Genomic DNA, 26,709 nt, shown 5'->3' with positions numbered 1-26,709 from the left:
GGTTCATCCAGGAATGGCAAGTGTAGTTTACGTAATCAAATGCAGAACCATAAAAAAAGATTAATTCAAATAAGTTTTGCTCAACAAGATAGTTAACAATAATTTGAAGTCAATGGAAATAATAATAATTTATTTTTCATTTATTCTTTTAGTAGCATACAAAACCACAAATTAACCAAACACGAGCTGTTTTACACAAAAAGAAAAGAAGAAGAAGCAGACAAAGTAGATCTTTTGGGGAAAATGAGAAAAGTTGAAGAAAAAGATGACAGATTGAACACAAGGATGAATGCAAAACCGCCACAGAAGCCTTATCGAGTCATGCCCGGTGCAACAAATGGTGGCGTTGTGGCTCCGCCGTTCATTTTCTGAGCATTGGCTACCCAACCTGTATCACAACATCCGATAGATGCCAAAAACAAAAGTTTTAATGCATGTAATTGTGCATGTACATTGATAACATAATTGTCAAATGTCATGTCATCACTAATCAGATTATGATGCGTGTCACCTATAATAAAATAATTTATAAACGTATAGAAATTAAAAATTTACCTATAGTAGGGTCCACTCCACGGCTTTTGAGCTCGCGGTACTCTTGACAAAGTGCGCAAGTAGTGCACCAAAAATGGACACAGCAATCCCCGCACGGATCTTCCGGCAACGAATACAAGGCTCTCAGTTTGGTTCGGTACGTGCACGTGTACAAACATGCACAACCTAAATGTGCTAGGGCGTAGTAGATCAAACCCCCGCAAGCACAAGCTGCAAAAATTAACACAAATTAATGTTCAATTACATTCAAAAAAAATATATAAAAAAAATTCTAACCCAAATCATTTAATTCATCTACTCACTTGTTTGACCTCTGTCCACGATCTCAGCAACGCGGCCAAATGTGATGCAAGGACAACAGCAGGTAACACAACCTTGAGAATAAGAAGAAGAAAAAAAAATTAGCAGCTTATATATATATATGGATAGATCATATCATTTAGATAAATACTATTTAATTTGTATAAATTAAAACAAGAAGAAATTCAAATTGTAGGATTGTATTAGAAATAGAAGAAGGGGCTTACAATTGGAGGAATCTTGAAAACAATCACAGAGCCCGGAGGACCATTGGCCTTCGGGTTGAGGGCCAGTATTATTGGGATACATTTTAGCACTGAAAATATGTAGAGGGAAGAGAAGAGGAGAGCACGTTTTTAGCACTACGCAGGATTCACTTCTTATATATATAGCAAAAGCTCCGTATAGGTTGACCTTGACTTTGTGACACAGAATGTGATACGATTAGTGGTCAAGTCGTGGTTCTATAAATTATTAATTTTAGGGAGGTTTATTCACTTGCCAATATATATATATATATATATATATAATGCAAGAGTTGGATTAATAAATGTTTGGGATATCTTCAGTTAGAAGTTATGACTTCTGAAGTATCATGCCTTTCGAAAAGAAAATTCCTGAACTTTCATGTTCATTTTTTAAAATTTCGATTTGAAATAATTAAGGATAAATTTCAAATTTTATTAAAAAAAAAAAAAAAAGGGTATAAAGGTTATTTTATCACTTTTAACGCCCAAAAACTGATGGAAGGGGTAGATTGCATCGAACTGAAAGTTTTGGGTGAAATTGAGAAGTTTTGAAATTTGAGATCTTTTCAAATTGTATGATAGTTTAAGAGTCCTTTGTGAAGTTTTTCCAAAACATTTTCTTCATTTTTTTTTTAGTAGAACTGACAATTTTTTACACAACTTATCACGAACCTAACACTTACTCAACACTAATTTAGCCGGTTAGGGTTGAGAGTTGAGGGATATGTCTCATTTAATTAAGGGTATTTGAATAATAAGTCACAAAGTCAACCCTCCAAAATTTTTAAATTCCTAAGTTTTTTTTTAAAAAAAAAATTTACTCCCTAGGTCAATGGAAATGACAATAAAATCCTTGCGGTCAAAAATTTTTAACAGCTGTTAGTCAAATTCAAAATGTATCGTTTCACCTCATTAAAATATTAATTTGTTACTAATTTAATTTTAAAATAAATCTAAAAATTGAAAAAAACAAAAAAACAAAACAAAAACAAAAACAAAAACAAAAACAAAAACAAAACAAAACCAAAAAAAAAAAAAAAAAAAAAAAAAATGGACAAGGGTGGCCAAACTACACCATAGGGGGTGGCCGAACCACCCCCATGGCCCTAGGGGGTGGTTCGCCACTTCCTAGGGCCAAACCCTCAAATTTTCTCTTTTTTTTTTGGAGGGTTTGGCCCTAAGGGGTAGCCGAACAACACCCTTAGGCTATGGAGGCGACGAACCACCCCCAGACCGGCCGTATGGAGGTGGTTCAGCCACCCCCTGTGGCCCTAAGGGTGGTTCGGCTACCCTCAGACCAGCCATCTAGGGGTGAGCAAGCCACCCCCAGGCAAAATCGGGTGCTCAGCCATCCCCTATGGGATGGTTCAGCCACCCCTGTCCTTTTTTTTTTTTTTAAGATTTAGTTTAAAATTAAATTAATATTTTAATAAAGTAAAATGGTGTGTTTTGAATTTGACTAACGGTTGTTAAAATTTTTTGACGGTAAGGATTTTATTGTCATTTCCATTGACCTAAAGAGTAAATTTTTGAAAGAAAAAAAAAACTTAGGGATTTAAAAACTTTTGAAGGGTTGACTCAGGGACTTATTACACAAATACCCTTTAATTAAATTAGAGTCGACTTATATAGTCTTATACATATACTTCGATACGATTCAAACTCGACATGTAACATCGGTAAGTAATATTTGACACGCTCTACGAACTCATACAAAATTAGCAGGTTAGGATTGAGGCATTTTACTTGTTTAATTAAATTGATCAAGTTATGATTGAATTATATAGTCATGTATATATACGCTTCAATAATACCTATGCCTCAATACAATTCTAACTCGACAAGTAAAAGATTGAGTTTGGCTTGACTTAAGATTACCGAATTCACAAAGGCTTGATCAGCTCACAAACTTCTTAAAGTTTGAAAATGAGAGCCACTTATACATTACAATGCATTTCCATAATATCAAATCATTCAATAAATTTCGAACGATAAGAAAACATAGAGGGAAGAACACTCTTCCCCATTCTTCCCTCCTCCCCTTCCTATACTTGTCCCTCTTCCTTCTGGTAGCAGTGCTCAGTGACTTCTCTGTAGTTTCTTTCGAGCTTTATTTTTGGTAATTTTGTTTTATATCTAGTTTGTAGATAGATCTAGCTTTTCAAACTCAGATCTACTCATTTTCACAAGCCAATACGTGTTTTCTCGAAGATGTCTATCATGCCGTACTCTTCCCTTGCTGCTTGTATTGAGGATTTTTTTTTTTTTTTTTTGGTTATTTTTATCTTGGTCTTTGGGTCGAGGATGTGAGTTGTTTTCCTGACCTTTTAGGCCAAGGAAGAGTAGATCGGTGTGGAGATTATCTCTCACGGCCATAAAATAAACTTTGAGAATTTGGGTTACCCATGTCTTAGATTTAGTCTGCTCGAAGCATATCTGTTTCATAGCTATAATTATACATGGGTTAACAGAAGCTGAAGTCATAGATAATACTTGATTTTATGAATTTTTTTATTGTATCTATGATTTTGTAATCTCATAATTTTGTACTATGATTTATCATAGTTTTATGCTAATCAATAGCTTTATACTCTTAATCGTTTATTAAATAAAATAAAATAACAAACGGATGACTCAAAAAGGTATAAGCCCTGCAGGCCTATTAAAATATATATACATTAAACTTGAAAAGTAAAATATTTATTCATAGAAAATCTTTGACAAAAAAGAAATGTACATGACTATTAAATGAGAAGGCTTCAATAAGAAATATATATACTCCACCAGTCTACGTGCATCCCAATCTTCAGTAAGTTGCTCTGAATTGTTATTAAGAACAACAAATGAAAAATAATTTATTTTTTTCCATCCCAAATTATATTCCTCAAGAGCAGTTCAATAAGAAACGACTGTTGGCTTGGCTTCCCAGCTTCCTTCTCTCCTTTCATGGGTCAATGTTTATCAAAAAGTATAGGTCTTGTTAGACTTTCATTTACCAGTTTATTAATCAACTTGTTCAAAGTCCATTTAATCAAATCAGCTTTTCAAAAGTTGCCTTTAAATTCGAATTAATCACATGATGATCAAGCGATTAGTGGAAGCAATGTATAAGATAAAAAATTATGCAAAAATAATCCTCACATTCTTTTTGTCTTATCCTCAATTAATTTGGGCAATCAACCCATCCACTATATTCTTTAATTAATTATTGGTTCACTTATTAAGCAGCAAAGCTTCATAGATTGACCTTGACTTTGTCAGAGATTAGTCTATGAATAGTGGCTACTGATGTAAATAATTCTTAATTAGGTAGTTTATTCACTTATCAAGTTTCTTCATTAAAAAACAAAAAAAACAAAAATTATTGATTGACTTGAATTTTTAGTAGAGAATAATTAACTTGAATTTTCACCCTTAATTTTTTTTTTTTTTTTTTTTCTGTAATTCATTTCTTCCCTTGAAGCAATTTTATACATAGATTTGAGAGCACAAACTTAATTCTTCAAATTTTGGGTTACTCTAAAATAATCATCCCAAGATTATATATATATATCAACTTGTACTTAATTTATTGAAATATCAAGTTGCACAACTTGTCTGATTTTAATTCCTATGAATTCATAAAATTCGTATATATATATATATATATATATATATATATCAACTTGTACTTAATTTATTGAAATATCAAGTTGCACAACTTGTCTGATTTTAATTCCTATTAATTCATAAAATTCAATATTGTTTCATCTACGTTACATTTTAGTCAATTACAGCTAAAATGTGATGTTAAAATTTGTATATTAGTGAAATGGTTCAATTTATTTGGAATTAATTAAGAAGATGTGATCATGACCAGCTAGAATGTGGAAATTGCTTTGCAATATATATGCACGCAAGCTCGATCGCCTGCTGGAGAAGGGGCCAAGCATGTTGCGTGTAGGAATTAATTAATAGTCAACCCACCAATCATGGCGGTTCGTTGGGATTAATTAAGTGGGCTTTATTTCTCACTTATTTGCATGAACCACCAATCTGCATCTTATTCTTCAAATTAGGTCGGGGCTGTGTACATTGGTCAACTTAGAGAATTAGGATTTTCTCAACTTCAAATGAAATGAATATCCACTTAGTTACCGTAAAAGAGTATTTTTGTTCATTTAAAAAGTGAAAAGACAAAAATACTCATTCACTAATAACTAACTAGATATTATTCAGTTCATATGACATAAAGAGGATCGAACTCAAATGCCCATGTAATTATGAATCCTTTTTCCGGGCGTATTTTAGCATAATATATGTTCTGTGTTGGGTATTGGGCCTGGCCCACACAAGGAAGGCTTGTGGGCCCATGAAGATAAGGCATGGCGTTCTGATCCAGCAATCCATCTAAGGGAGTGAACACCTCGCACAATGGCTGCCATGCCAAATATATATAGAACGAGTCGGCCTTTCCTCGCCCGCAAAGATCCCGTATCTCTAAGGAAAAAGATTGAAGAATCCTCCATGAATCATGAGATAGTAAGAGAAAATTACGGTTGTGATTTCTAGGTTAAATCTCATGCCATGTGAGAAGACTATGGGAGCCTCTATCAGATAGGTCTTGTGTAACGTTTCAGTAAAATTAATTAACTGGTAATTGACTTCATGATTTGTCTTTATTCCACAATGAACAAGACTCAGAATCTCATCCTCTCCAAAAAGAGTCTGTAGTAGAAGACTTTTGACTAAATGACAGGAATAGCAATAATTTAAATCTATAGTCATAATAACTAGAGTGAAACTTAAAGCATCATAACATAGATAAACTTTCAAGTATAGAGGTTAGGGATCAGTCATCAAAATATAATACATATCAAGAATACTTGTTTTGGAACAACATCAAAGCCTACATTTAACCAAATATAGCATAAAGATAATCTTGATCATATCTTGACAAGTGGCTCCACCAGCATCCCACATTGACTTGAGCTAGACGGGGTTCAAGTCCTCAAAAATGACCCTGATCCTCACAACCACCAGATGGTTTCCCCGATCCATCTCTTGTTGAACTAGTTATAACAACGCAGATATATAACTAGTTATATATATATATGAAAGGGAAACAATATAAAAGTCCAACGGCTTAGTGAGTAAAAATGCACATGACGTACATGTCATTAAATGATGAACCACATGCAACATAGATAAACCACACACAACATTGATAAACCACACGCAACATTATGACATGACAGTTTATCATTGATGCAATATAGATATAATATATGTTGTAATACGAGAATCATGTCATAGTTCGAGCTATATGGTCTACTTGAAATATTACATCTTCTATGATAAGCCCATGGCCGTTATCTCGCACGTACCAGTGTACCATGTCTTACGATGCAATTTCATGTCCGTCTTTTACATACATGATTTTACAAATTTCACCATGTTCATTATCCTGTTTAATCAACACATGTTTTCACAAAATATAGTTTATAGTAGATCAGAATATATTTCATGAGAGTTGTAAAAATACATGTTTGGTACACATAAAATAGTCGTCCAATGTGAAAAAAAAAATAACAAGTATTCTTGTAAGTTTGTACTCACTTGGGTTATATAGCTCCTCAGCAAATTCCACCAAAGGTTCCACACCCTTGTAATCTAAAAAATGACCTATTATTAGTTTAACTCAAGTTAAAACAAATCTTAGACCTAAATATGTTCAAAATAGACTTTCTGCCCCACCATCAAATGTTTGAACAAAGAAGCTCGAACGTTCGCCCATAGAGGTTCGAACGTTCGATGTTGGATAGAAAACCTATTTCGAACCAAACAGCCACCTAACCACTTCTAAGCAAGTTCTAAGGGCATAACAAATGCTTAACAAAGTCCTAGCCTAAAATAAAATCCCCATGCAGAAGAAACTATGTCTAATATCATTAAAACATTAACCCATGCTTTAAACCAAGATTGAAGCCAACAACACAACTACAAGCTCAAAACTTACAAACTTGACTATGGAAAGTACTTAAACAACATAATGATTAGGTAAGGGCTGAACAAAGTCCTAGCCTAAAATAAAATCCCCATGCAGAAGAAACTATGTCTAATATCATTAAAACGTTAACCCATTCTTTAAACCAAGATTGAAGCCAAGAACATAACTACAAGCTCAAAATTTACAAACTTGACTATGGAAAGCACTTAAACAACATAACGATTAGGTAAGGGCTTAACAAAGTCCTAGCCTAAAATAAAATCCCCATGCAGAAGAAACTATGTCTAATATCATTAAAATGTTAACCCATGCTTTAAACCAAGATTGAAGCCAACAACGTAAGTACAAGCTAAAAACTTACAAACTTGACTATGGAAAGCACTTAAACAACATAACAATTAGGTAAGGAACAAACTAGGCTTAGGGGATTACACACACATACACACACACAGCCTAAAATAAAATCCCCATGCAAAATAAACTATGTCTAATGTCATTAAAACGTTAACCCATGCTTTAAACCAAGATTGAAGCCAACAACATAAGTACAAGCTCAAAACTTACAAACTTGACCATGGAAATCACTTAAACAACATAACAATTAGCTAAGGAACAAACTAGGCTTAGGGGATTACTTCCTTGAAGTTCCAAAACTCTAAGGCCTTCAAAAGAACACCATCTTCTTCCAAAACTCACACCCTCTTCTTCCAAAACACACACACACACGCACTCAAACAGAGTTTTCTTAAGGCAACAAGGGCATAATAAGGCTTAAAGGGTCGGACGTTTTGTCATTACCCAATGGTTCTAAGATTGGCCAACAAAAACGTTCGGTGGTTCCCTTTTGAACATTTATTGTACTACTACCCAATGGTTCTAGGGTTGTAGATCTTTTATTTATTTATTTATTTATTATTATTTTTTTTTTTTGACATTAGGGTTATAGATCGAACGTTCGGTGGTCCCTTGCCAAACGTTTGGTGGTCCCCTACATCGAACATTTGGTCAAAACCAAAAGTTCAGAAAACTTACTTCTAATGAACCCCAATGAACTGGATAAACTCGTTACCCTTCTAGTTATGCCAAACGTAAACTAGTGAATTACTTAGGGCACTACATCTCTACTCCAAAAACACTCGCCAATGTTTAGAATACTCACATATTTTCTTTCACGTATTGATTTAAGCATCGAAGCTATTTCATGCTATTCTCCACTGGCTCACAGTGGCAAGCTCTTGTGCTTACTCTTTCTTTCTTTTGCAAGTTCTTTATATTGGGTGGTCACTAACTGGATGGTGCTTTACTAGGTGAACTTCTTTGTTTCTTGACTTGTGATTTCGATGGAGTATACCTATATGCTGCACCAATGATGTTTAGTATCCTCGGTCATTGCGTTTTTTATGCATAGACAAATTGGAATTCAAGGGGGGAGAGTTAACTAGACTAATTGTAAACAAAGTAAAAAGAAAAGGCAGAACCCATAGATTTATATCGTTTAGGCCATGCCTTTTATCTAAACTCGGGTGTCATAGTCGATGAGGAAGACGGCAATAATGAAAAAGGAAGAGAAATGTTAAGCTTACAAAATGTTTTATCCAAAATAATGTAGCGTAATATAATTGAATTTCTCAAAATTTGAATCTATTTCGTGATCATGCGAGGCCACACACTTTGTAAGAGTTTTTTTTTTTTTTTGGTTTAATATTTTGTAAGCCTATCATTCCTCAACATGAAAAAGCCACGGCAATGAAGCGAAACGACAAGCAAAGCAAGAGATGCAGTAATAGTTACATTAACTAAAGATAGAAGAAATAGCATTATGCTGGAGAAACTGCTGCGCCTATCATGCTTAATTTTCCATCAATCAGAGAAAATGCTTTTATTGATTTAAACTTTCAACCATGCTAAGAACCAAGAAGTCTTGAATAATTTTTCCAAAAATGAAAAATAAATCCTGTTGAAACAATTTGGGGGTGGTAGGATCCATTCCAGACCATATATTATACAGAAGTAATCTTTTGGGCTTTGAGGTAATCTAATTCTAAATTAGACCATTTTACACTGTACATACCAAAACACACGTGTGAAGTGTGTTTACACTGTAAAGTGTTTCCCTATAAAGCTTAGCAGGTCACAGAACTGTAAGGGAAAATTTTCTTGCAAAATAAGGACAGCATGACACATACTTTCCTCATTTGAGAACTAAGTCTTCTACACCATTCCATACAATCACATACATAGCAGTCGCTTTACCATCTCAAAAAACAAACATCGAGGATCCAAAAATCATCAGCAGAACATCCCTTTTCCAGGAGCTATTACTCGTGCGACTGAAAACCTCTTTTAGCGTCAGAAATATGTTATTGTCTCGATCTTCTTTGCCCAAAGTTTGCTTAGTCCCTCCACAGCTTAATGGATTATATATATGATGATAGTATTAACCATAACCTGATCATGCGTTTAGGCATGGAGATATAAGAAAATAAACAAGAGTCTTCTATTATATGATAAACAATCTGTGAGTACATTAATATTCTTTCCACTGCATAAGTTTGTCTATTGCAATAGAGACACTCGTATACATTGATGAATCAAACAAATTCAAACAGAAAGCAAAAGCAGCTCACGCAAAACTCGGGTTTAGCCGACTCACATATCACAAAGAAGTAAATTGAAAGATAGATGAAGAAAAGCCAAGCAAAAACAACATTTCGCTGGTCACCTTTTCAATTACACAACAAATATAAATGAAATACAACAAAAACTTAAATGTTGATAGTGGCTTCCCACAGCCTAAGTAGTCCATTACGACCACCACTGCATATCCTTTTCCTCTCAAGGTCTGAAGCCACACATCTTACCTGGATATCACAAAATAGGTCAAAAGTCAAACCAAGGAAACAAGTAAACATGAATATGTGCAGTATCATGCACAGACGTAATGACTAAAATACATAAATGAACAATAAAATTTAGCATTTGATATTCATATGCTAACTAAGAATGACAAAAAAAATCAGCATTTGTAATGATCCAACACTCGATGGAATGAACTTCCTGAAAGAAAAATGTATGCTCCAAGATTTAATTAGTTTTTCAAAGATCATGTGCACATGTACATATTCAGTTTGATATCGAGGTAAAAAGGAAATTTGAATTTACAAGGATGATCCAGGCACGAACAAGATAAAAAGAAGAAAGAAGCTTCAAATTTATTAATGTCATGTAAAAACATTACAAATTCAGCAGGTTACCGATTAAAATACATTTTCAGTTCAAATACTTAAAACTTGTGATTACCGAAATTCCAATCAATATGGTAGAACTTTAATGTGACTCTGCCCTGAATGAGGAATCAAGTAGAAATTATACAAGCAGAAAGGAAAGACAAACAACACACATACCACAGCAACTGTCCTTGGTGGTGTTCGGTAGAGTTGCCACCCGGCCAATTTCGAACCTGTGCTAGAGAAGCTACCAAGTCTCTCTTGAGGTCGATGAAAGAGAGACATAGAATTATCAGCTGCTCCAATACCTAACCAGTGTTCCCCAGCACTGATAGATAATATAGCAGCAGTATGAATGGTAACATTCTTCATGGATCTTATACTGCCTGCATGCATGGGAAAGTTAATGTCAAAGCAGGGCCTTGTGCGTAGTTAAACTTCCAAGGATAATGGAGAAGAAAAAAAATCCATTTCTTTGAGCACTGAAGTAACTCCCCAATTATTCCATTTCCTATAGAAGTGAAATTCTAATAGAACGAAACCTGCAAAACTGCTTGACTCAGACTTGCTCAACAAGCTAGCATAACCATGTCTTTCTACACACCAAACATAACCATTTCCCTTTTTTAAGCTTCATTTATTTATTTTTTTTCCAAGGTGTTCTCCATGTTTTTGCTAGATTTTGTTAGCAACCATCTTTACCAAAAGCTTAAGCTGTTAGGAAGTAGGCTGATAATCCATCTAAAGCTCACACACATAAACTGGCAGACATGTCAAAACAGAAATTGAACTCGTGAGTTTCCTAGGATTTCAACACAAAACCACTAAAACAAACCTAAATTTGGTACTATGTCAAGGGCCATCTGAACTAAAAGCTTAAACTGTTACAAAGTGGGCCAATAATGTATATCCAGCTCATGTACACATACATGTGTAATGTGTAACTTGTGATTTGTTTTTGTTTTTATTATGCAACTACATAGTTATCAAATTCCATCATCTTCAAAATATGAAGCATTGATACCCAAGAAGACGTCTTCCACTGGCATCAACTACCCTACCCCAACCCACAAAATATAAAAGCAATATAAAACTTGCAGATAAACATATGGCCATAGCTGTGTCATCTGTCTACATGTTGACAAGTTGCAACACTGATACTACACATCTATGCATAAGTGTGCATATATTTTCGAGGCAAAACTAACCACGTTTCAAAGATTTGATGTAAACTCGATCATGAAAAATGAAATACTTAAAAACTGAGCCCACTTAGTAAAACAAGTTTTGTGCATTCCGAGGAAAGTATGTAAGATTTTCAGGGTCTTAGTATAAATGTTATCTGCAAAAAGTAAACCTAGTATTTCTTATGATCCCGTTGTTTCTATTAACAGGGAACTTGTGAGGCTTATTAAGTTTAAAAAGGAAATGGAAATAATGATGAAGCCCCCTTTCGACCGGCACTCTATGGTTCTCATAGTTATCATATATTAAAAACGACATTAATACATTGATCATTATGGATCATTAGGATCATTATGGATGACAAAGATTCCAAAATCTAAGCAAAAGTTGCCTGATGGAAAGCAACGTCAAAGTTTACCGAAATCCTTATTATAGTTGCATTCTTGATGCAATTAATTGCCTCATTCAGGTTAAGATAAATCAAATGTAACGGCAGCTGCATCTCCAAGGAATGGAAAGAAGAATTTTCAATAGTCAAGAGATCATTAATGCTCTTACCCTCCTCATTTTCCCAAAACCGCAGCAGCCCATCAGTTGAACCTGAAAGGGACAAAGTTTTTATTAACAATAATAACCATTCACATTTGCCCATTCACAAAATCACTGCTCTCCAAAAAGCATTTTGAAGTATTCAAGGCAAGATACAGAAAGAACACAGCAAACAGAATGGGCGATAAGGTTTAACCTGTTATTATTCCTCTGTCCAACGGTGAATACTCAACACATAATATTGGACCAGCATGGCATGCTAGAACAGCATCACATGTTCCGCGGGAAACAGACCATGTTCTTGCTGTCCAATCATCACTGCCAGTGATTAACGTATCCCCAACCATTCTAATCGACCTGCATATTTTACATACAAAATCATGGCATCTTCACATCTACCCTTTAAAAAAAGGTATCAAAGAATCAAGAAAACAAACATTATATCATCCTTTAGCTCACCGAATCCATTTTGTGTGCCCTAACAGCTTGTGCATCTGCCTACCTGCTCGGATGTCCCAGATATTGGCAACCCTGTAAGGCAAGTATTCATCAAGTTAGTTTCTGGGTAAAAGGCGCATGAAAATCCAAATTTGATCATTTAAAGCTGCAAGCATAATTGCAAAATATACTTACGCATCTCTGCCAGCAGCAGCCAAGATTCCCGTTGAATCATCATACTCCATGCATAGAACTGCACTAGAACAACGACCTACTGTCGCCACACACATATCAGTTCTAACATCCCACATCTTTACAGTACCATCATGGGCAGCAGTGAGGACTCGTTCACCGGACAGCATGCGCACACAACTAACCTACAAGGATAAACATAGACATAAATTCAGTTACAATCATCAACTGCATATACCTTCATTACTGCTCTCCACAATGTCTTCGTTCTTAGAAGGAAAGAGAAATTTGTCTTTAGGTGTTATCATATACATATATATATATATATATAGGGGTGCTCAACGAGCCAGTTATAACTGGCCCGCCTGCCAAGCTCCACCTACCCATAAGGATATGGGCAGAGATTTTTCCCCGATTACCCAGGCAGTCAGATCTTTTTTCTAAAAACCATCTAAAACGGGCAGATAGCAAGTTAAGGGTATGCGGTTGTGAATACTACCCGGCTGCCCGCCCATTTAAAATTATATTATGTTGAAGATGCGGCTGATCTGATATGATTTCATTCCAGGATTTGATTTGATTACCTTTCCATATCTTTCTCATTAATTAATGTAATTCCATATCAGTGTGTACTACTTCTCTATATAAACATGTGTAGATGTATCACTAACTTATCAAGAATAATAAGATCGAAGTTTTCTCTCTTATCTCTTCAACTTGATATCACGGCATTTCGTTAGACATAATTTTCGTATTCCGCATTTGTGCCAGTTGCTGCGATCATAGATCTTCCCTTTGGCTTCATAGCAGACCCATGTTTGAAATCTGAAATTTTCTTTTGTTTGGCATGGGTCTATTCCAACAAGCTTTCCTCATGGACATGTGCTAGCAGCATCTCTGGTTGGACAATAAACGATCGTATGAGGATGAGAAGGCCCAACAAAGAGATCTGAGTTGCTTTCCAGAGAAATCGTGGTGTTTTGATGTGGCAAAGAAGTTCTCCGGTGGACCTGTGCACCAGTGGTGGAAGAGAAACAGAATGACAAGTCGTTATGTACGAAGGCTCAAATGGTAGGTTGCATACCCATGAACAAAGGACAAATCATACAGAATGGACCCAAACAACACGTCGTTCAGATGGAGGCAAAAGGCAAGTAACCTTCCTAAACTACAAGTCTTTTAGAGTACTTTTGATGCCGGACAACTAAGAAATTAAGAAGAAAGTTGAAGGGAGAGAGAAGAAGCAGGGAAGAGAAAAAAGAGAAGAAGAAGCAAGAGATAGAAGATAAATTAGGAGAAAGAAGACAAACAGACGATCACTGTTATTCATCGAAAGGCACTGACCATAATACAAAATTAGGTTTAAATAGAGTATGACAGAAACCCTAACCGTAATCAACTTGGGCTGATAGCCTACTAAAATAACATAATGCCCAAAAACAACATAACCCAAAATCTATATATAAAAAAATAAAAATAGAAAACATAACAGTAAAAATGGAAAGATTAAAAATGCCAATAATAATTCAGCTCTCAATCACCCAACCACAAAGTCATGTTGAGGCATCTTTTGACGCTGAGTTCCATACATATGATCAGTTAGGCATATACAAGTGGGGCAGTCATAACCGCTTATAACCACTAACTGCTTTTGTAGGCAGCTATAAAAAACTGCTAACCACCTATTCTTAGATATAATAATATATTTATATTATATATTTAATATAAAAAAATAACGTCAAAACATTGTCGTTTTGGCATTTAACAAACGTGTATGCTTATATATATATTTTTATAAGTAATGTTGGATATACCAAGTAGAGGGACGCAACCCTAGTACACGGAAAATATACAAGAAAACGCCTAATTAGAAAGAGAAAAGAGAGTAAGAAAGTTGGAAAAGCTAATAAGTAGAGGAGCTAAATAAGTAGCTGTCTAAGTAAAGAGAAAAAAAGAGGAAGGATAAAAGTTCCTCTAAAGTCCTCTCTAGGTCATTGAAGATCCTGTCATTTCTTTCCCTCCAAAGGCTCCACATAAGGCAAAGAGGAATCATCTTCTACACTATCGCGCTCCGAGATAGGGGTGGCAAAATGGGTAATCGGGTAGACCCGATTAGGACCCGCTAAGACCCACAACCCGATTACCTAAGATACGAACACGACCCGTTTAGCTAATCGGGTTAACGGGTCTGACACGATTATGACACGAAAAATATCATAGTAACCCGACACGACCCGTTTAACATAACCGGGTAAGATTGGGTAGATCTGACCCGACCCATACAAAGAAACACCAACAGGAAAAAAAAAAAAAAAAAAAAAAAGGAAGAAAGAAAAACAAAAAAACCTGTGTCCTTTTACTTCCCCCTTTTTTCCTCAACAACCAAATAGAAGCTACTCACTCGAAGCAGACAACTCCAGACTTAATCTAAGAAACCCACACAAAGAAACACCAACAAACTCATAAGACACAAACAATGACGGCTCTGGAGATCGTCAAACCCCACAGATCTTAAAACAGGTCAAATCCAAAAATTAAACACAAACCCCTTGGATTTGCAGAAACCCAATTTTTCCCTCACATTTTCTAAACCAACGACAGATTTCTCGGCAACCAAACGGAGAGATAGATATAGATAGATAGAGAAATAGAGAGAAAATTGAAACGAAATTATGGGAAACAAAGTGAATGAGAAAAGTGTTGTGACCTTAATAGCATAGTGATAGTCCGGTCACTGGTTTGGGTGGGGGGGAGCTGGCGGCTGCAAGGGTGTGAAAACCACACTTTTTAGATGAGAGAGAGTCCGAGTAAGATATAGGTAGAGCCGAGAGGGAGAGGGAGTGCCAGAGAGGAAGAGAGGAGAGACAGTCCGGTCATTCGACATCGCCGGTTTGGGTGGGGGGCTGGGGGTTGGCAGCTGCTGCCTGCTGGGTAGTGGGGACCGTGGGGCGAGAGTGTGTTTAGGAATTATGGATTTAATTTTAGGGGGATTTTTTTACACGCTTGGGGGATTTTTTTTTTTTTTTTTAATTTAAATGGGTAACGGGTCTGGCGGGTCACCCGAAACCCGCCAGACCCGTTAATTTAAACCCGCCAGACACGAATTTAGCCGGGTCTTAATTGGGTCTACCCGATAAGCCCAAACCCAATACCTGCTAACTTCGTGTCGGGTTCGCGGGTCGTGTCAAAATTGCCGGCCCTACTCCGAGAGCGACCCTTGACCACTAGTAGGCAAATAAATCTGCCACGCTATTAGGCATCACCCAAGAAAGAGCAAAGCGACTGGATACGGCGTTCCATAAGGCACAAGCAGTCTCGCAGTAGAGGAGATGATCAACGGACTCCTCATTCAGTTTACACATGCAGCACCCGTTGACCACGATTAGACGTCTAATCCCGAGATTGTCCATGGTGAGAATCTTTCCTAGTGCTATTGAATAGGCAAAGAAAGCCAGTTTCGAAGGGGCCTTGGTCCACCAAATATTCTTCCAAGGAAAAGGAAGATTATCTTTGTGAACTAGAATCTGGAAAAAGGATCTAACATGAATTTCCCTTTGCGAGATGGGATCCACCGAAGCTTGTTCGCCCCCACTCTATTCCCCCTAAAGGAGTACCAAGAGGTAAAAGGAGGAGGCTAGAACATCCACTTCCCAATCGTGAGCCAAACTAATAAAGCTAATATTCCACTGAAGGGAGCCACTCAAATGATCCATGTTAACTGCGACAGGCACATCCTTCGCACTAGCAATGTTATATAACACTGGAAATGCTTCCTTGAGATATACCTCACCACACCACACATCATCCCAAAATCTGATCTTATACTAGGCCTTTGGCATATATATATATAAAGCACAACCTTATTATTATTATTTTTTAAAAAAATCGAAAATTATTTATTGAAAAAAAAGGCCAAAACAAAAGGTTCAAAGAAGCCCAAAACACCATCAAAAGGCCTAAAAACCTATATATAAAAAACGGTTATCAACCGCGAGGTATTGGTTTTAATAACTGGAGCGGTTGCAGTTATTAAAATCCAATAATCGCTTTAGGCGGTTGCAATTAGCGGTTAGAGGCAATAACCGCTAACCGTAACCACTTGTACAAGCCAATGATCAGTGGCTTACATTTGGTGCCCGCACCAACTCTCCCGAGGTGGGAAAAACTCAACCTCATCAAGTGTGGCTCATGGCAGCTCTAGCAATACTCCATTAGATCAGGATCAAACTGCTGCAAAGTGTCCCTATTGATCCATGTGCAGACTGAATCTGGCATCCTCCCCAACAAACTACGAAACACTAAAGGGTGCTCAAATGGGTCATCTACAATAACTGGTTGGCCCATACAGGTAACTAGATCCCATATATTAAATGTGGAGCTTAATACCATGGTCGAGTGGGATGTCAATAACATACACATTTGGTTCGACCCGCTGCAACCCTTTGAAAGGCCAGACACTACGAGCTTGCAATTTTCGAATGGATCCAATGGGAAACATACAGGTCTAATATGGACCATGACATAATCTCCCATGCTAAATGTAGTGTACGGCCAACATGAATCAGCTTGAAGTTTTTATTGGGAATTACTTGTTTGAATTTGCTTAATGATCTCATTATGCAAGTTGTAAGCATGTCGTGCAAATACTTCGGCTGACCTAGAAACCCTAGCATGTGATGACATTGGGAGGAGGTCTAAAGGTTTTCTAGGCTTATAACAATGTACAACTTCAAATGGACTAAAGCCTATGGATCTATTGATGGAACTACTATAAGCAAATTGAGCTGTGGTGAGAATCAAATCCCAATTGTTGTTGTGTTCACCCATCAAACATCCTAAAAGTTTCCTAGACTATGACTGACTAACCATCTCTCTGGATGGTAGGCAATGGAGAACTTCAATTCCGAACCCCCATGTATCATAGGGTTTTTGAGAAATAAATCATGAATCAAACGTCCCTATCAAACACTATGGTTCTTGTGAAGACCATAGTGTTTGACAACCTCTTTCGAAATAGAGCTTAGCAACTTGAGAAGCATATGAGGTCTTGGCACATGGAATGAAGTGGGCCATCTTGGAAAAGTAGCCCATTACCACAAAGATGGAACCTTGCTTCTTTAAGGCACGTGGAAGCCCAACCAAAAAGTGCATACTCTCATCCTACCGAGGGCAATCTAGCAGAGGGAGGGGAGTGTAAAGGCCAGTATTCTGCTTTCTGTGTTTGGCCAATTGGCACGTTCCATATTGACCAATCAACGCAATCTCTCTTCAGGCATGACAAATAAAATTGACGCTCCACTTCTTCTATTGTCTTGTCACGTCCAAAGTGTTCCGAAAGGCCTCCGGCATGAATATCCCAAATTAGGATATCTTGCTTTGATGCCAATGAGATGCAAAGCTTGTTGGCTCGGAATAAATATCCATCTTGGAGGTAATAGTCATCTGCAGTAAGGCACTGTCCATCTCGTAGAGCTAAGTGTACCTCTCCAAAATCAAGACACAACTCATAATCCTCTTTGAGGCTTTCAAACCCCTTAACCTTAACACTCATCATACAGAGCAAAGTCACTCGGCAACTAACTGCATCTACCGCCTTGTTCACAACTCCTTATTTATGCTTCAACACAAATGAGTAGGCTTACAAGAACTCAACCCAAAAACCATGCCTATGATTGAGTTTCTTTTGTAAATTGAGGTTAGAGTAGAGCACAAACTCTTGTGGTAGTAAACGATGGCGCCAGTGACATAAGCCTCACACTACCGCATAAAACTATCATAAATTGAGTACCTCGGTTTAGCCTTATTTGGTTTTTCACTAAAATAGGCTATTGGTGACAATCCTAACAAATTACTCCACGGGTTAAACAGATAGGACTCAAATACCTCTTTATAATCTATCTACTAATATCTACTCAATTGTTGCACCATCTAGCTAGAACATCGGAGTGTTTTTAACTGCTTTTTTTATAGGTAGAATTTTCCCATTGTACAGTGCATTGGTTGTTCATCCGCTTACATACTTTCTGCATTCACCTTTATGGTTCCATACCCAGTGTATGATCAAATAAAAGATATACACAAACCTGTCCATCATGGCCTTTTAGCTCTTCTAGAAGCTGAGTTGTTTGTTTGTCCCATACTAAAACAGACTGATCATCTGACCCTGATACCACCCTTCCTCGATCAGAACTTATTGCACGGATGCTTCTACATGTGGCAGAAAAGGACGGGCATCAATCCAAGGTGAATTAAACAACCACATAGGGCCAAGCAGAGTAGTTCATTGGCATCAATCAATCAACCCAGAAAAGAGGAAGAAAAGAAAACCTTGTATGTCCTTTCAGAGTTGCCCGAAGTTCAGAACCACGAAGACTAGGATCCCAAATCTTAACCTGCATGATTTTAGAAATAAACATATCTTTAATGCTGCATGTTACAAAAGCCTCACAATTCAAAGAAATTGCCCAAATATGCAAACTTACTGAGCAGTCTGTGCTTCCACTTATAAAGAAACCTGCATCTTCACGGTCACCCACAAGATCCCACACCTCTCTTCTTGTCACACAATGTAGAGCAGTAATGGCACCACTATGACCCCTAAGTATGCGAACATTGGTTTGAATTTTTTTCTGACCAGCAGAAGATAAATCTTGTTTGCGAGGGGTCCCAATCTCATTTGTAGCTGAACTTGGAAGACAATAAACCATGCTGATGTGCTGAAAATAAAAAAAATATAGTGCACATCTGAAATCTTAAAAGAAAGAGATACCGGAATTCCCAGCATCAGAAGCCCATCTGCGAACACGACTAAAAGAGTTTGATCTGGATGCTGTATCCCTGCTGAACATGCTCTGAACCCAGCTCCTTCCAACACCAGAAGCCTCGGCAGGTTGCTGACTCTCATCTGTACCATCTTTTGAACGTGGGGACAGTAATCCAAGAGACGATATAGATTGGGTCTTTATAGAAGTGATTCCCCAGTAAGCAACACGTAGTTGCTGGATATGTGACAAGAATCCTCTGAGTTTTATCTGCAACAACGATTCGAAAAAAACATTTTCAGCCAAAGAATTCATAGGCAGAAGCAAAGCTTTAGTTTGATAAATCAAGAGGAAAGGAAAAAAAAAATCAGAACAAAAAACCAACAATGAGAGAGAAAAGTGGCAAAAACATATTGACCTAGTAGCTCAACACAAAACAACCAACGAGACAGAAAAAATATAAAAAATAAAAAAGAGGCAAAATATCAACCTAGCCCCTTATAACTTTGGTTTAGTGACCATCAAACCCCCAGAGCTGATGAACAACTAATCATTGAATCATTGAGACTGACAATAAATTCAATTCCAGCAAAAGGAAGCACTTTAAGACAATGGATTGACAAAAGCGATGGAAAAAGAATTACTTGAAAACTGCAGGATAAAATTACGATGATACTTCATATTCTTAACAAGTATGGGGAATTTTGTTTTACAATTTATTTATTTTTTATGACGAAGAACCCCCTTCAAAGCTGGGCCACTTCGTATACCCACCCATCCTTGTTGAGTAAACCTCGGACCCATGCAAAGTACCCCCTCCACACAGCGGGCTGGCCCTGAAGAATTGTTTGCACCTAAGGGGATTTGAACCTTAAGACTTGATGGAAATGTCACCAAGACCAAGGCCCTTGCCACTTGAGCCAACACCTTGGAGTTAATTTTGTTTTGCAATTTATACAAGCTCCATGGTTGTATATCACAGCATTAAACAAAATACAAAACAGTTTTGGTCCACATGATTCCCATCTTTCCAATAATTGTTGGACTGCCACATATAATCCAGTCCTATGGAAGACCAAAACATTTCTAGGAAAAGAATGGGAAAACTATTCATGAAAATGATTTCCACCAATCTTTTTTTCTAGATATGCATATCATGTGGATGTAAGAAGCAGTTAGCACCTTCTCTTTGTTCTCAACATCATAGACAGAGTATCAGCATCGTATATACTTGATTTGTTCTTTGGTCTTTGGCTTAAACACAGTAATACGTTGCATTTCCAGTATTCCCTACACCATATCCATTTTTTCTGAAGAAACTTTTTTATCTTCTTATATGATTGAAGTCTGGGTCAAACCCCACACATTAATTCGTTGAATAGCTATACTATATCTATGACCGAAACTAAAAAGAGAAAAGTAGTACAAGATTAAACATTAAGAACATCGAAGATAATAATAACAAGCAATACAAGAAATCCCAAGAACATAAAGGCATCTGGCCCCCATAAAATACCTCATCACAAACACGGATAAGCTAAGGAAAAATGGAATCGGTATGCCACCATAAATCAGAGACATTAAAATTCAAAAATAATCAACAACACCAAAAGAAAAAATGGGATAAAAACAGTAACTCACAAACTGCTTATAGCCAATGCTGTTCTTCTCTGCTATTGTTTCAATCATGTACCAAGCATCAGTATCAGGAAGTCCCAAGCCAGCCTTTATGAAGAAATAAAACAAATTCAGAACAACATAGAATGAAGAAATGTATAAGTGGCAGGAGTGAGGGTAGGAAAAAAAAATTAAATACAACAGAAGACGCACTACCATGTGTGATGCCACCACAATTAGCTGTGCTGTCACCAGAGATGCATAATTCGCCGAACTGACATAAAATCAGATAAGAACAATAAAGAGGAATTCCTTCTCACACAAACACTTTCCATGGTTTAATATTAAAATTTATCCGTACACCCCCTAATTCAAAGAAAACTTAAGAGGGGGGTGGGGGGGGGAGGTCTCAGTGTATCCCAGAGGTGAAGAATTCTACACTATGTGCTCTCTTTGACAAATCTCACCCAGAAGTAATACCAATTTGATGCACAGCTAGAAATATGCATAAAATTGTACCCTCAAAGAAACCAATTGCCAAAGGGATTTATTTATAATAAACTGTTTACGCCAGTAAACGAAAAGAAGGTAAGAGACAACTTTATTAAACTCTACATACATCATAGAAGTTAGAATTTAAATATATATTTAAAAAGGAAGGGGAGGGGATAAAAGGACAAAACCTAAAGAAAACATGAAATCCTTTTCTTTTAGGCAAAAGTACGGAATCCTTACTTGCTTGAAGACCTCTCCATTAGATAGTCAAAGTATCCTTCCCAGAACCTATAAGAAAATCATAAAGAAAACATGAAAATTCCAAAACTCATCGGACCTCAAAAACCTAAAAGGTATTTAATGTGTGTTAAATCAACAAGTGTCCTAAAAGCTTAAGCTAAAAAGAAATAGCAAATTTAATCATTTAATTAATATTTTAGCACTCCTCACGTATGGACTCAAACTCTGCCTCAACAAATGAATTATTCTCACTAAAATTGAGGTATATTATGGAGTCAAAGTTTGAACTCAAGACCTACACTCTGATAACATGTTAAATCATCATTTGCCTAAAAATCTCAAACTAATAGGAAATGTTAAACTTAATCATTTAATTACTATTTTAACAATATAAATGAAGTTGACTTACAATCATTTAAGGACCATTATTACTCCTGTAAATAAAAAATACATTGGATGACAGAATTTTTTTTTGACACGTAATTGATATATCATTAAAAAGCATAAGGCACCCCCCCGTATTCACAAGAAATATACAAGAGAAGTAGCCTCAATAGTAGGGACACAAAGAGCAATAAAATCATGGTAACCAATCACCACAAGCGAAACATATGCAGCTGTCTAGAGATAAGTATTGAAAAATGAAGACTTAATTTCCTCCAAAGTCCTATCGCGGGCCTCAAAATTTATATCCTTTACTTCCTTCCATAGACACCATAAAAGGTATGAAGGCACCGTCTTCCACACCACAACACTCCGACTAATGCCGCAATCCACCAACAAGCATACAAATTAAAAATTCGTCTAGGCATAACCCAAGACAACCCAAATCAACTAAAGAAAACATTCCAAATGGCATAAGCAACCTCAGAATGAAGAAGAAGATGGTCAACGGACTTCCCATCCCTGTTGCACATACAACACTTATTATGGCATAGCGGAACACTAAGGTAACTAATCAAAGAGCATCTTTGATTCTGCAAGAAAAAGCGTCTTCGTCTTCTATCCAGAAGATAAAAACAAGCCTGCAGGCTAAAAGAAAGATAAAACTCCGCAGAGTATTTGAGAGAAAATTCTCTGATTCGATAATAATTCAATTGATTGAGTTTTAAATAATAAGCAAGCCTATTTATAGAAGAGAAATACATGTAGAGAAAGTAAACCTACTTCTAGTAGAGAAAATAAATCTAATCCTAGTAGAGAAAGTAAATCTAATCCTTGTTGGAAAGTAAACATAATCCTAGTAAGGAAAGTAAACATAATCCTAATAGGAAAAGGATTATAAAGTAAATAAATAAAACCTTTTTTTTTTTTCTTTCTTTAGTGGGGACCGCATGTCCTGCATCAGTCTCCCCTTCTTGAAAAGAATTCGTCCTCGAGTTAAGTGCGGAATCCTCTGGTGGAAAATATTCAAAAATGTCGGCCACGTTGAAAGTTGAGGATATCGCCATTTCTTCTGGAAGATTGATGACATATGTCGTTAATCTTTTTTAATACCTTTTATGGGCCATACTTCTTCCTCCTCAACTTTCCAGAAGTACCAGTCGCCTCTCCTTCTTGAAAAATCTTCGATTGTCGACCCTTGTCTGTCGCCTTCTTGTACTTGGCATAGAATTCTTCTAGATGCTGACAAACTCTCTCTTGGGTATCTTTCACCCGTTCTGCTAATTGCTCTGCTGCCACACTTGCTCCCGGTAACTTAGGTAAAGGTGCAAGATCTACTGCAAGTCTCGGTGTTCTCCGATAGACAACTTCAAACGTTGCCTTCCCAGTAGATCGATTCACCATGTTGTCGTAGGCAAACCCAGCCTGAGCTAAAGCCAAGTCCCACTACTTCGGTTTGTCACCTACAATGCATCGAAATAAATTACCTAGAGTTCGATTAACAACTACTGTTTGCCTGCCCGTCTGCAAATGGCTCGTGCTACTGAAGTTCAATGTTGTGTCAAACCGCCTCCATAATGTTCGCCAAAAGTGAGACAAGAACTTGGTGTCTCAGTCAGAAGTGATAGACTTTGGGACTCCATGCAATCGAACCACCTCTCGGAAGAATAGATTGGCCACTTGAACAACATCAGATATTTTCTTGCAAGCAACAAAGTGGGCCATTTTGGAAAATCTATCCACAATTACCATTATAGAATTTGCTCCTTGTTGGGTTCTTGGGAGACCCAATGCAAAATCCATTGATACATCTTCCCACAATGCTTCCAGTATTGGTAGAGGCATGTATAATCCCGTAAGTTTGGGTTTGCCCCTTGGCGACCTGACAAGTCTGGCATCATCGGACAAAATTACCTACTTCTTTCTTCAATTGCAGCCAGTAATATCACTCCTCTTTCAAAGCAATAGTCTTGTCTCTTCCCAGATGACCACCCAAACCTCCAGCATGTAATTCTCGAATTATTTGTTCTCGTAAGGAACTCCTCGGAATGCACAGCTGATTCCCACGAAATAAATACCCCTCCTAAATATGTATCTCAGAAATTGGTTGCCTTGCCTTGCATTGCTTCCAGGTTTCACCAAAATCTTTATCTTCCTCATATAACTCCTTTAGGCACTCGAATCCAATCACTTCAGCTTTCATGGTGATCAACAGGGTAGCTTGGCGGCTCAAAGCGTCAGCTACACGATTCAATTTTCCCTTGAACTTGTATGCCACTAATTTCACCTTGCGATCCTCGCAAATACTCATATAACCAAAGAACCTCTGTACCTCCATCACCCAATCTAAGAAATCTTCGATTTGAAGATGCCTGTTGAATGATGATGGAAGATCAATCTTCATTTGATATTCGTGGGATTCCTCCCTACAATGATCCTGACGTCTGGGTTAATCTTCATAAGCATCCCGGTAGCCAGCGCCTTGATAGACATTCCCCATATGGCTAGCTCCACCGCGCTTATAACCTCTGAAGCCTACGCCGCCACGACCGACTCCTCTATGTAATCCACCCCTCCGATCTACCCCAATGTCCCGTCCGAACACTCCTTTAACGAAGTCTTCATCGCCACTAAGATCGTCATAGGCCGGTGGTCGGTTTATGAGTGCAGGTTGTTGGTGAGGAATAGGCATCACTCGGATCCCATCGTCATCATGGGCAAGATTGTCCCCGTGATTACGAATAGAATCCATGTGCATGCGCTCCATCATCTCCCGCATCTGGCTCACCTCCTGTTGCACCGTCTGCATCGTCTGCTAGAGTTCTTGGACTTCGGCTCTCAAAGGAGCCTCCCTGTCACGAGCGGCGTCGTTAAGGGGATCATCACCGTTGTGCTGATTGGTCATGATCAGGATAAAGCATGCTCTGATACCAACTAACGTAGTGGAAGACTAAGATAACTAATCAAAGAGCAACGTCTTTGATTTTGCAAGGATAAGAATCTTCGTCTTCTACCCTTAAGATAAAAACAAGCTCGCAGGCTAAAAGAAAGATAAAACTCTGCAGAGCATTTAAGAAAAAATTATCTGATTTGATAATAATTCAATTAATTGAGTTTTACATAATAAGCAAGCCTATTTATAGAAGAGAAATACTTGTACAGAAAGTAATCCTATTTCTAGTAGAGAAAGTAAATCTAATCTTAATAGAGAAAGTAAATCTAATCATAGTAGGAAAGTAAACATAATCCTAATAAGGAAAGTAAACATAATCCTAATAGAAAAATGATTATAAAATAAATAAATAAAAAACTTCTTTTTTTTTTCTTTAGTGGGGACCGCATGTCCTGCATCATATAAACCACATTGTCTATGGTAAGGATCTTACCTAGGACCATTGGCCACACAAAAATGGCCACCCTCAACGGAACCATAGACCACCAAACACTTTTCTAAAGGAAAAAGACACAATCATGACAACTCTTGACTTTGTAGAAAGATTTAACACCAAACAAACCCCTTTTGGAAGGGACCCACCACAACTTGTGATTCCCTTCCTATCTCACTGTCACAAAATACAACACCCTAAAACATGAGGCAAAGGTTTCCACCTCTCAATCATGAAGCGCTCTAGTAAAGCTCACATTCCATTAAACAACACCTCCAGAAAATTCCACGAGTATCGACAAAAGCATCCTTTATGCTAACAATACCAAATAAAATTGAAAAGACTTCCTTAAGGGCCGTATGCCCACACCAAAGATCATGCCAGAATCTAACCTTGGATTTATCTCACACCACAAATCTAATATCGCTACAAAACTTCCCCCAACCCCTCCAAATATTCTTTCATAAACCCACCCAATACGCTCCGATTGGCTCGCTAGAACACCACCCTCCCCCATCAACTTCATATTTAGAGTCCACCACCACTCTCCACCAAGCCTCCCTCTCTCAAGTCCATAATGCCAAAACCATTTACCTAAGAGCGTATGATTGAATCTTGACAAGTTCCTAATTCCCAACCAGATAGGCGTACAAACCTTGGGCCAACTCACCAAGCAATATTTGAACTCTTCACCTAATCCACTCCATAAGAAATCACGTTGGAGCTTCACAATACGGCTTGCAACACTTAAAAGGGAGAGAAAAAAGAGACATGAAGTACGTAGGTAAGTTGGAAAGAGTATTCTTGATAAGGGTAATCCTACCACCCTTGGACAAAAACAACTTTTTCCAACTAGCCAACCGACGTTCCATCTTCTCAATAACACGGTCTCATATATGCTTGGCCCTATAGGAAGCCCCCAACTGAAAACCAAGATACTTCAAGAGTAGGGACGCAACTCCACAACCCAGAATTCCAACCATCCCATCCGCATTATCAACATTTCTCACAGGAACCAATTCCAACTTGGCTAAGTTCATCTTCAAACCTGACACTGCTTCAAATAATAAGAATAAACTCCAAAAATTAATTAGATGATTTGGGTCAGACCCACTAAAAAGTAAGGTATCATTAGCAAACAAA

General features: G+C 37.3%; 2 protein-coding genes across 2 annotated transcripts in view; both read right to left on the bottom strand.

The window, feature by feature from the left end:
* Nucleotides 1-311: 311 nt before the first annotated feature.
* Nucleotides 312-1,164, bottom strand: LOC132185279 (cell number regulator 2-like). The gene is made up of 4 exons (XM_059599071.2): nucleotides 1,083-1,164; nucleotides 858-929; nucleotides 556-765; nucleotides 312-388 (listed from the first exon to the last, which is right to left on the bottom strand). Exons 1-4 carry the CDS (start codon nucleotides 1,162-1,164, stop codon nucleotides 312-314), a joined length of 441 nt encoding a protein of 146 aa, XP_059455054.2.
* Nucleotides 1,165-9,567: 8,403 nt separating this feature from the next.
* Nucleotides 9,568-26,709, bottom strand: part of SCD1 (stomatal cytokinesis defective / SCD1 protein (SCD1)) — a 46,492-nt gene continuing 29,350 nt past the window's right edge. Inside the window, exons 20-32 of the mRNA XM_088518078.1 lie at nucleotides 21,797-21,844; nucleotides 21,278-21,335; nucleotides 21,086-21,169; nucleotides 19,453-19,714; nucleotides 19,166-19,365; nucleotides 19,011-19,075; nucleotides 18,767-18,890; nucleotides 12,687-12,868; nucleotides 12,513-12,584; nucleotides 12,250-12,410; nucleotides 12,063-12,104; nucleotides 10,497-10,705; nucleotides 9,568-9,953 (exon numbers count right to left, since the gene is read on the bottom strand). Coding sequence (XP_088374204.1) covers nucleotides 9,858-9,953; nucleotides 10,497-10,705; nucleotides 12,063-12,104; nucleotides 12,250-12,410; nucleotides 12,513-12,584; nucleotides 12,687-12,868; nucleotides 18,767-18,890; nucleotides 19,011-19,075; nucleotides 19,166-19,365; nucleotides 19,453-19,714; nucleotides 21,086-21,169; nucleotides 21,278-21,335; nucleotides 21,797-21,844 — 1,603 coding nt within the window. The 3' untranslated portion in view covers nucleotides 9,568-9,857. The remainder of the gene's footprint in view (nucleotides 9,954-10,496; nucleotides 10,706-12,062; nucleotides 12,105-12,249; nucleotides 12,411-12,512; nucleotides 12,585-12,686; nucleotides 12,869-18,766; nucleotides 18,891-19,010; nucleotides 19,076-19,165; nucleotides 19,366-19,452; nucleotides 19,715-21,085; nucleotides 21,170-21,277; nucleotides 21,336-21,796; nucleotides 21,845-26,709) is intronic.

This window comes from Corylus avellana, chromosome 7 (genome assembly GCF_965113065.1).
Source record: "Corylus avellana chromosome 7, dhCorAvel1.hap1.2, whole genome shotgun sequence".
Classification (NCBI taxonomy): domain Eukaryota; kingdom Viridiplantae; phylum Streptophyta; class Magnoliopsida; order Fagales; family Betulaceae; genus Corylus; species Corylus avellana.
The sequence above is the reverse complement of the archived record's forward strand: the minus strand, read 5'-3'. Positions and strand labels throughout refer to the sequence as shown.

What these genes read in the sequence shown, in the direction of transcription:
- LOC132185279 (XM_059599071.2), bottom strand. Translation starts at nt 1,164, where the DNA reads ATGTATCCCAATAATACTGGCCCTCAACCCGAAGGCCAATGGTCCTCC. An exon ending in CGTGGACAGAGGTCAAACAA is followed by an intron (nt 766 to 857) that starts GTGAGTAGATGA and finishes TAATTTTTGCAG; the next exon opens with CTTGTGCTTGCGGGGGTTTG. An exon ending in TGGAGTGGACCCTACTATAG is followed by an intron (nt 389 to 555) that starts GTAAATTTTTAA and finishes GTTGTGATACAG; the next exon opens with GTTGGGTAGCCAATGCTCAG.